Source organism: Terrapene carolina, unplaced genomic scaffold (genome assembly GCF_002925995.2).
Source record: "Terrapene carolina triunguis isolate 2854851 unplaced genomic scaffold, T_m_triunguis-2.0 Scaffold25, whole genome shotgun sequence".
NCBI classification, from domain to species: Eukaryota; Metazoa; Chordata; order Testudines; family Emydidae; genus Terrapene; species Terrapene triunguis.
In genome coordinates this window covers 2,072,559-2,083,083 of record NW_020664376.1, presented here as the reverse complement: position 1 = coordinate 2,083,083, position 10,525 = coordinate 2,072,559, and the positions used below count along the sequence as shown (strand labels likewise).

At 39.1% G+C, this 10,525-nt stretch overlaps 1 protein-coding gene across 1 annotated transcript in view; it reads left to right on the top strand.

Annotated features, from left to right (window-relative positions):
- Positions 1-10,525, top strand: part of LOC113406293 (P protein-like) — a 346,792-nt gene that overhangs the window by 283,904 nt on the left and 52,363 nt on the right. Inside the window, exon 24 of the mRNA XM_026650336.1 lies at positions 6,106-6,199. Coding sequence (XP_026506121.1) covers positions 6,106-6,199 — 94 coding nt within the window. The remainder of the gene's footprint in view (positions 1-6,105; positions 6,200-10,525) is intronic.

The following is a 10,525-nucleotide window of genomic DNA, read 5'->3' as shown; positions in this document are numbered from 1 at the left end:
GCGAATCAAATGTTCGCGGGAAGCAGGGGAGGGGCGGAGTTGGGGCGGGGACTTTGGGGGAGGGGGCGGAGTTGGGGCGTGGGCGGGGCTGGGGCGGGGCCCCATGGAGTGTCCTCTTTTTGGACACTCCAAATATGGTAACCCTAGGTGCTAGTGGTATAGTCATATGTGGTGAGGGAGAGGTAGAGCTGTGGGTCATCTGCATATTGTTGGCACTTAAATCCATGCCATGTAACCAGATCAACTAGTGGTTGCATATAGATGTTGAAAAGGCCAGTGAGAGAATTGATCTTTGTGGGACTCCACAAGTGAGAGGTCTAGTGGTGGAGGTACAGTTTCCCATCACTATTCTTTGGGTGTGACCCTCCAGGAAGGTCTTAAGCCATTTTAACACATTCTGTCTGCCACTGCTCTCAAGGTGTAGATTAGTATCCCATGTTTGACAATGTCAGCTACTGTAGGTAGGTCCAAGAGGATAAGAATGAATTTCCACACACCATCCATTGACAGCAGGAGATCATCCATCAGTGCCACTAAAGCGTTTTCAATTTCATGTCCTAGCCTTAATCCAGATTGTGCTGGGTCTATTAGCTTCAATATTCACTTCAATTATATGAGTTTATGGTTGGCCTTTGGCTAGAATCTCTAAAAGGTTTTTGAGCAATAGAATGATTGATGTATTTGCTTTACTGAAGTCTGAGTTTTTCCAGGTCAGTTATTTTATAAACTTCCTTTGTCTCTTAGATTTATGGATAAAGCCCAGGTTGAATGTTTTTACAGTAACCTGAATTTACAGAAATCTAAATTTCTGGCCTATTTATTTTAGGTTTTGTATGTTTTGAACTGTACCCCCTGTGAATGTTTGGGAGGAAATTTAGGGCAATATTTTTAACATAAAAGTTAAGAGGGCCTTTTAAATGTAATGTTTATTAATTATTATTTGAAGTACACTAGCGCTTCAGTATCCCAATCAAGAATAAAAGCCTTGTTGTGATAGGCAATATATAAACAATTCTAGGGCCTGCCCCAAAGAGCATTTAAATGACTGCATGGCACCTGAATTTGGGGGGAGCGGAATGTTGTCCAGGCTTATCGGAGGAAGGTAGTAGTATTTTACGGGTGGGGTGGTGGGAGGTGGTCAGAAACTGCTGCAAAAAGATGGGTGGGGATCAGCTTGGCAATGCTGACTCATTCCCTGGAAATGTATGGGTGAAAGGTTTTAAAAGGTGCAATCCCTGGCGTTAGAAGTCCTTTCTCCAGGCAGCAAAACACAGCCAAGCTAATTGCTGGTGCCTCCTTGTGGCGGATGTCCAGTGCAGGTACTCCATAGGGAAGGCATCCAGTGACCAGATCAATGGCCTGGTAAAGGACTTAGAAAGGAGGTGTTGGCTAAAGGAATGGAATTGGGGTGTGTGTGTTGGGGCTCCTATGATTGGTATGGCAGGGAGCCAACCCCCCGTCTTACAGACCACCTTAACCCTCAAATGGTTGGAAAATGAAGGGTGGCTGGTGGAAGCCCTGGGTAGTTATTTGAATGAACAAGGAGTTGCTTGAAATGTACACTTTTATCTTCCAAGCAGTCCTAGACAACTAATAAACAAGTTGTGGCCTGATTAAATCCATATCAGGTGTCTCCCATCCTTCTTTTGGTATAGCCGGACAATGAGAAACACTATACTTATCACATGGTAATTAATCTTTTTTTACAAAACCATTGCCCCATGTTAATTATGAACAGATTATGATAGACGTCATTAAATCAAGAGAACCATAAGACGAGTGGCTGTTGCGTTGTTGTTCTTTGTCATGATGTCTTTGTATAACGTGAATAAGCAAATAAGTAAAAGAAATAAGTAAAAGTTTGTGCTATACCACTTAGCACTTGCTATTCTTTAGTAGTCATGCAGTGATTTTATGAATTTCTGGGAAATACTTAATCCTTATTTACTAAAACATCAACCTGAATGAACTGGACATGTGTATGAGTTTTCATGTGCATTAGCCTAATCCTGAATTTTCTATGATTCTTTGGTTGCAAAATTGTTTTTTCACTACCAAATTCCTAGCCTACTACAAAGATAGAAATTAAAAGAAGAGGAAACAAAAGGTTGTCTTTATTGCTGATTTCAGTTTAATTCCTGAAGCCAAGTAAGACAAAATCTAATTAAACCACACAAACACAGAGAACAACAAAAAAACCAAACTAACCCAAAGCCAAACAAATGAAAATAACCTTCCTACTTTCAGATAATATTTAAGATGATTTCCCCCAACTTAACCCCACTTTGGGAAATAAATTCATTGCAAAGGCAGAAACTCTTTCTACAATGCCTCATAATGCTTAGGCATTATTGCAGCTCCTATGCAGTATGTAAAATCTCCCACTATTTGGTGATCCCTACAGTACTTAGATACAACAGTGAGACACGAGGATATTGTTAACCGTTTCTTTAATCTGAAGGAAGATGTAGATTCATCATGTTACAGTAGCATTGTTTTTGTTGTCTTCTTTTGGTGGTGGTATTTGGCAAAGAAATATGCTGCAATCAAAGCAGAAATCTCTTGTGAAAATGTTTGGGGACAAAAGACTAGTGATTAGTTCCAGTTGTTTCGGAATTAAAAATTCTTTAAGCTTTCCACCTGATTTCTTTCCTCTCTATTTGCTTTCGGGTCTATTTCTTGTGTCTTGCCCTTCTTGTGACATCTTCTACCAGTAAGATACAAATTTGGTTTCATATCTCTAAATAAATATTTCTTAATGCATTTAGAGTCAGAGATGGAGTGAGAAAACTAACTGAGAAGTTGATGGATGCCCTCAAATCACAGATACTACTTGGTTTGGGGATACACTTCTGAAGGTTCGATACCAAATTTTTTTGTCCTGCTGCACTGTCATTTAGCTTTTCTCTCTACCGTGAAGTAGTATGTGTGTCACTTTGTGGAGGAGAGAGGCAATGCAGCAAATCAGTCTTGGTGCCACAAGTAGAATACTCCATGGTGTTATAAGTTTAGGCCCTGATACTCTGAAAGGATCCATGTGGGTGCATGCTTGCACTTCCAGGCAGTCCCAGTGACATCAATGGAACTCCTGGTGGGCATAATTGGCCCTCCCCATATGGATTCCTTTGCAGAATCAAGGCCTTAACAGTGGGGTGAACAGCTTACCTTATTTTTCTCCATGAAACTATTAGAGATTTGGAAATTCTAAGACCAGAAAGGACCATTGTGATCATCTAGTCTGACTCTTGTATAACACAGACTGCAGGACTTCTCAGAAATAATTCCTTTGAACTAGAGCACATCTTTTGTCACTGAGAGCAGCAAATGTTGGAAATGGAGAGAAGTTAAGGGATCGTAAAGGAGGTATAACAAAAAAGGTATGTTTACTTATTGTTTTTCAAAGCTGTTCCTTCATTGTGCAGGAGCAGAGAAAAGAAAACCAGTATGGAACTATAAAATTTAATATAAAAGAAAAGCAATCCCAAGTGAAAAAGGGAAATATACTCATAGGAAAAATGTGATAATTAAAACATAGAAAAACACAATCTAGGGGGGCAGTAGCAAGGAAATAATTCAATTTAAATGAAAAGAGATGAAAGATGGTGGAGCTGAAGAAGCATATACAGACTTGTGGAAAAAAATTAACTTTCTAGGTGCAAGGAAAGTTAGTTTGCTTTTTTGCAGAATCACCAAATTGTGATTTGGGATTATCCTCTTTCAATTTAAAGCTATGCACTGGGCTAGGTTTGAAAGTGTTTTTTTCTAATTGCACTATTTTGCACAGGTTGGGTCCTTGTTATAACCCCGTGATGAATGTACAACAGCAGTGCAGGGCCCAGAGTAGGAAGAATGGTTCTAACATAGGAGGAAGCTGGACTGGAATTAGAAGACCTGGTTTCAGTTTCTGGCTTAATCACAGACATGCTATAGGTCTTTGGACGAGACATTTAATCTAGTTTGTGCCTCAGTTCCCCATCTATAAAATTTCCTATCTTGCACAGTTGTTGAGAAAATAAAATCCATTAATGTTTGTGAGGTACTTAGATAGTATCATGATTAAGACTGTATAATTACTTAGATAGTGATCCTGAGGCTCTTAGCAGTGAATCCCCATCACTTGGAGCTTCTTCAGAATGCAGCAGCAGCATGCTAGCTTGGTGGCTTGAGGGTGATCTTATTATGTTCACCCTGTGTTCCTCATTGCCTGTCAATGAAGGCCTGGGTTACCACTGCTTTATTCTTGTCTTATTCTGCTATAACTCCATTGTTGGTGTAAAACTGGAGTAGCGTAGCAGGCAATCAGGCCAAGGTGGCATACTGAATAATTTGGTCATTTGGTTGTTAAATCTCTTAATATTTTATTAATTGTAATGTATTTATTGTTCCAATCCATTTCTTATCTTCTTTAAAAGAAAAAGCATAAAACTTCCCCCAAGGTTATTTTTAGTAGAATCCCTCTTGGCCCCATGTTTTTTTACCTTCACACACTCGTACCCCTCCATTCTTTTCCCATACCTGAACTCCACAGTTTTGTTTTGCTTGAATGTGAAGAGGATATTTTATTGTATTGTGTTTTAGACTATAGGTAATGTTGTTCCTGAGCACTTTGGGATGTGGAAAGCTATGTGAACAAAATAATTCTTCATGGTAGAAAGTTTGCTGGCTTAGTCACTGCAATCTCCAGACACAGCATATGAATATTTGGAAAATCATGTGACTGCCTTTCCCCAGCTCTGTTCTTTCATAAGCTGAGCTCTGGAGGACCCAGAATACTTACTAAGTCAAAGCAATTAACCTCAGCATTAATTACCTTCTGATCTAGTTTTCTCAAAGTCAGACCAGTAAAATATCGGTACAGCAATGAGTAACTAGATCAAAATGTAAGAATGATCTTATGCCAGAGGGAGCACAGGAAAAATACATGCTTAGAACAATGGATTCCTAACATAGTGCCATTGGACACAACAGATGAGTTGCGATACTATAAGTGGAAAAAGCCCTCTTTTAGAAGGTTGCCCCTTTTGCTCAAAATATCATTTAGAGAAGAGAATGCTGAAAGTACTGTAATTTTCCCAGCAATGCTCCAGGTCAGATTTATTGGCAAAGGACACCAGTTACGACTGGTAGAGTCAGCTACAAAACTTTTATCAAGTTCAAGCAAGTCTTCCCAACCTAAAGCTTTGGATAATGAATTGGACTGTTTGGATACCTGAATAATTTATTTCTTTATGTGAAATGGAGGGATTAGAAATGGAATGGGAGAAGGTGAGCTACTTGAAAGAATTGGAGAGGAACAAGATCTAGTGTGTACTTCCCCCTCAAAGGTACACACATTTTAAAAATACAGCACAATACTTTGGTATCTCTTGGGGGAGAGTTATAAATTGGTATACCACCATTGATTATTGAAGCTATACTGGTTTACACAAGCTGATGATCTGATCCAGGGGTTTTAAAGAGACAGGACATTTGCAGTTAACTGTTTATAAACTGCACCTTCTTGGTACTGAAATTCCACCCTAGTAGAGACCTATGAACAACATCTGTTCCTACCAGTCTGCACCCTATTTCAGTTTTTTTTTAAATCACAAGTTTTATGTATATTTAAAAAAGAGATGAAAATGTAAGATTAATTTGCCAATCTCATGTACACACAGAAGAAATGCATCCATTTTCTTAGTACCCTCAATCAATAGTTCAACATATTGTTGAAGAAATGTGCTTCCTTTCCTGTACTTCCTCCTCTGTCTTCATTTTATCTTGATGGCACCTCTCTGTTTATAAAACCAATAATCAGAAAGTTTCTCTGAATACAGGTCATCGGTGTCATTTTGACTACATGGTGTTATGTTTCATTCCCATTCTCTTTGCTTGCTCGGAATCTGAGGCTGATGTGAGGCTTAGCTATGAAAGCATTAAGCTATTTATAGGCTGAGAGTTATTGTTGAGATGGCTTCCTTTCAGGTACATGCAAGAGAACTGATTTCTTTTCTAACTAGCAGATCTAAAGTCTTCAAGCTAGACTAACTGAATGGCAAAGCAAAGGAAGAATAAGAAGCAAAGTACAAATATAAACTGGCATTAATTTTTTTTTTTTAATTACAGGTAATGGGACATTGATTGGCGCATCTGCAAATGTTGTTTGTGCAGGAATTGCAGAACAGCATGGCTATGGCTTCTCTTTCATGGAGTTTTTCAGGTACATTTTTAGACTTGTTACTTTAAATTTCTGTTTAATTTTCCCTTCAATAAATGTATCTGGAAGCCTGGTATAAAATACATTAAGTAATAGGTTCCGTTAACATTTAAAGATGTTAGAAGAGAGTTGATAAGCAGTACGTGGACCTACTGCAGTAAAACAAATTGTCTTTATTGCTGGGATTAGCCAAGCATCACAAACATGGGCCTGCAGAGTTGTCAGATCGATACAATTCAGGTGGAAGTGGAGCTCCTCAAGGAAAAGAGAATCTGAAGATAAGATTTCAGAAAGTGTACCTGACTTCAGTTGGATACAAGACTTTGGCTTGTTAATTCTAACAGGAAGCTTGGTACTTGGGCACTGCCTGGAAAATTTGGCAGAAAGCCAGTGTAACGCCATTGAATTCAGTGAAGTTACACTAATGTAAACTAGTGTAATGAAGCATCAGTCCCACTGCATTCACTTCTAAACGTTTAATTACGAGAAACACAAATGACTGAGAAGTTAGACTAGTGGTTCTCAAATTGTGGTCAGTGGACCATTTGCTGGTCACATGATGGCGGTTTCTTTTATGTATTTCCAGCTTCTGTGTTACATTAATAAAGGTAAGATACATAGAGGGCCAGACGTTAAGCTGGTGTCAGTCGGGGTTGGTGTAGAGAAAAATGAGAAACTCTGAAGTCATTGAAGCAACGCTGATTTACATCAGCAGAGGATGTCTGGCTCAAATACTTTTAATTTACTTTTCCAGGTAACCAATTGCTGTAGCTACATTAACAATATTATGCCATCTTGAATGAGGGAGGGAGGTAATGGTGAATGGAAGGAGGTCATTGAGACAATCTGTATTAAAATATAGTTCAGAGAATGAAAAAGTTTGAGTTAAAGAATGTGATGACAAGTTAGAGGTTGTTTAAGGGAAGTTAAGGGGAAAATGTACTAGTCCACTTTTTTGGGGGGGGGGGGGGGGGTGAAGGTCCACTGGAACTGGTGGTCATAGAGTACCTCTGAAAAGAAAATCTGGGGAAGGGGGAATAAAATAGATATACTTTCTTATTTCAATTACAGTGAATAGTACACAAACTGGGAGTTGAAAGTTTTTTTTTTACTTTGATGATACAGAAAGTAGAAAGGCACATTAGAAATGGAGCAAGACGAAGGAGGACAATGGAGGCCATGGTTGAAGCAAAGACTTGGCATTTCCTAGTGGACTGCCCCTAGTATTTTGTCTGAAACCCTCTACTGATATTAAAATGAATTTTTCAGTAGTTTGTTAAACATATTTTAGAATTATTGTTTCTATTGTTATTTGTATATTGTAATGAACATCCCTGGTATCACTGGGCCATAGTCTGATACTAGGGTGACCAGACAGCAAATATGAAAAATCAGGACAGGGGGTGGGGGGTAATAGGAGCCTATATAAGAAAAAGACCCAAAAATCGGGACTGTCCCTATAAAATCGGGACATCTGGTCACCCTATCTGATACCCTTGCTCATACTGAGTAGCAACTTGCTCCATAAATTGGTCCCACTTAAGTGAGTAGGATTACTTGTGAAGCAAGGTTCTCCTCAGTCTAAGCAAGAGTATCATAGTCTGGCTGTTGTGACTAAAAATGTAAGGAGTTACCGGTAAAAGAAGTATTTAACAATTTGAGCTACTCTGTACTTAATTTAAGGTGGTCAGAAGGCGTTCAAGGGACTAAAACTGGCACTTATTGCATTTTGCCATTTGATATGTTTTCAAGTTCCTCCAGTCTTTAAGGTGATGATGGGAAGGGTTTGATGGGAATTGGGAGATGAAGGACTAAAAATCAAGCCCAATTAAAGATTAAATTACAGTTGATTTAGCCAGAATGCCATACTGGGTTTATTTTTTACCACTTAACTTGCATATTTGGAGCAGAGAATACAGGAAACTTCTTCCCATAATTTCTGTCCTTTTTTGTTTTTTGTTTTTTTTCTCTACCTCCCCATCCCTGCTGCTTTCCCTCGTGCTGGTTCTGTGAAAGCTACCAAGCCTGCATGTGGCAGAAACCAGAGTTGAGACATTGGTCATGCTGATGAGAGAGCTGTACATTTCTGACCATCCAGAGGAGGTGTAGTCCAGCTGGGGATACTGGCCCATAGAGCAAAATGGGGGCATGAAGCTCCTGAACTACAGTCTCCATGAGGCACCTTTTCCAAGTGACAATTTTGTAGCTGAAAACTGAAAAGTTTTCAGGTGTTCCGTTTTTCAACAAAAAGTCAAAATTTTCCATGGAAAGCATACATTTGTCATGGGAAATTTAATTTACCCATACACTAAATTTTCCATTGAAAAACAGTTTTGGTGCAAAATTTTTGACCAGCCGTACTAATTATAACATTTCAAACTCAAAGAGAAACCCTCAAGGTGAGGTTGAATCACTCTTCCCATGAGTGGTAAGATACAGGTGTTGTCAGGATGCACCCAGAGCCTAGCCGCCGCTGCTGCTGCTGTGTCTCAGAGCTTGTCTAGATGAATAGTTAGTGCACTGCAAGCTGGGGTATAAATCTACCTCGCACTAGCATGCTGCACACTAATTGTCTGTGTGGACCCTGCTGCCACACACTAAAAGTTCCCTAGTGTGCTTTGATCTACCTGGCTTTGAAACAGGAGTATGACAAAGTGCACTAGGAAACTTTTAGTGTGTGGCAGCACAATCCACCTGAACTAGACTGTGTAGCAGGCTACTACGTGGTAGATTTACATGTGCACTAAATGTTCATCTAGACAAGTCCTCAGAGGGAAAAATGCTACTCTCACTTACACAAGTGTAAACACAGATTCACGTCAGTGGAGTTACTCCAGAGTTGCATTGGTGTAACTGAGAGTGGAATTTGGCTCAGAGTTTTTTATTGGAACTGTATTTTCAGAAGGAATGGCAAGACTGTTACAGATGAGGAATTAATTCACAGCTAAGAATCTGGCTTCTGCTCTCCACTTTTTGTATTTCTGTAGGATCATAGCCTCTGGTAACCCCCCCCTTCCCAATGTTTAAGTGCAGGTTAGTGGCACGAAGGAGGAATGCATGAATACCGACACGTGCTATTCAAAAGGAAGCTTGTCAGACAGAAGTAAAATAAATACTTTCAGAAGCTATTAACCATGAATTTTGTTTGGTTGCTCAAGTTTGTGGGCCAAATCATCAGCTAGTATAAATTGCCATAGCTTCATTGACTTTAGTTGGAACTAGGTTGATTTACACCATCTACTGATCTGATGCTGAAGATTGATTTTTCTGTATGATACACTTCACATCTGTAAGACTCAATGTTAGACTATTCCAGATACCTTTCATACCATTAGAGATATAGTTCATTTTCCTGCAAATACAGAACTGGGCACTGTGATATGTTTTCTAGTGTTTTATCCAGTCTAAATTTATAGTCCCTAGTGAACAAACTTCACCAATTCCGTGGAAGACATTTTAGAGTGCTAGTAGGAAGCTTTTCCTGGTAATTCTTCATTATATCCCATTACTCCTAGTTACATCAGTGTATCAGAATGGTCCCATCTGACCTTAAAAATCTAGGAATAGAATACTAAATAACTGTACTTCTCCATGGATCTAAAGCACTTCCTAGATGTGTAGACTGTTATTGTGGCCCGTTTAACAGGATGGCAGGACTTTGCTGTTAAACATCCTTGTTAACAGGTGTCTAAAATCTGCAGGTAAATACTGAATGATTCCTGCTGAGTCACTGTGGCTCATTAAATCCAACTTGGATGTATGAGCATGGGAGAATCTCTCAAGAGAGAAGGAGCTAAGATAGAACAGCCAAGTTCAGGAAGGAAGCTTTGGCTGAGGTTTCAATTGTATTATTTTTTTAAGTTATTAATGAAGCTAATTAGCTGAAGGGGATTAATAGGGGGAATGAGTTTGGACACTGACTCAGCATGTTGTACTCTGCTGAAGATGAGAAGGGAACTCAGCACATCTGCATTATACCCAACCCTTAGAAATTGTTTAGCCAAGCAATACTTATTTCCTTTTTAATGTTTCCTCCTGAGCAAATCTATCTTGTTTCAGTTTGTTTCTCTTTGAACTTCCTCCAGTTTGGTAGTATCATTTGGGTAATATGGAGTCCAGGAATTAATATAATATTCCAGGTGCAGTCTCACTACAGTGATGTAAAGAGAGAGTGTCTACATTTTTCCTTTGTTCTTGACCTGATATCTTTGCTTAAAATATCTAAATTACTCTGGCTTTTTCTGCAAGCCTTTACCATTTCAAACTCATGCCTAATTTCCTATACACTTTTAACCCTCAGTCTTAGTATGTATTTGCCCCAGATGTAAT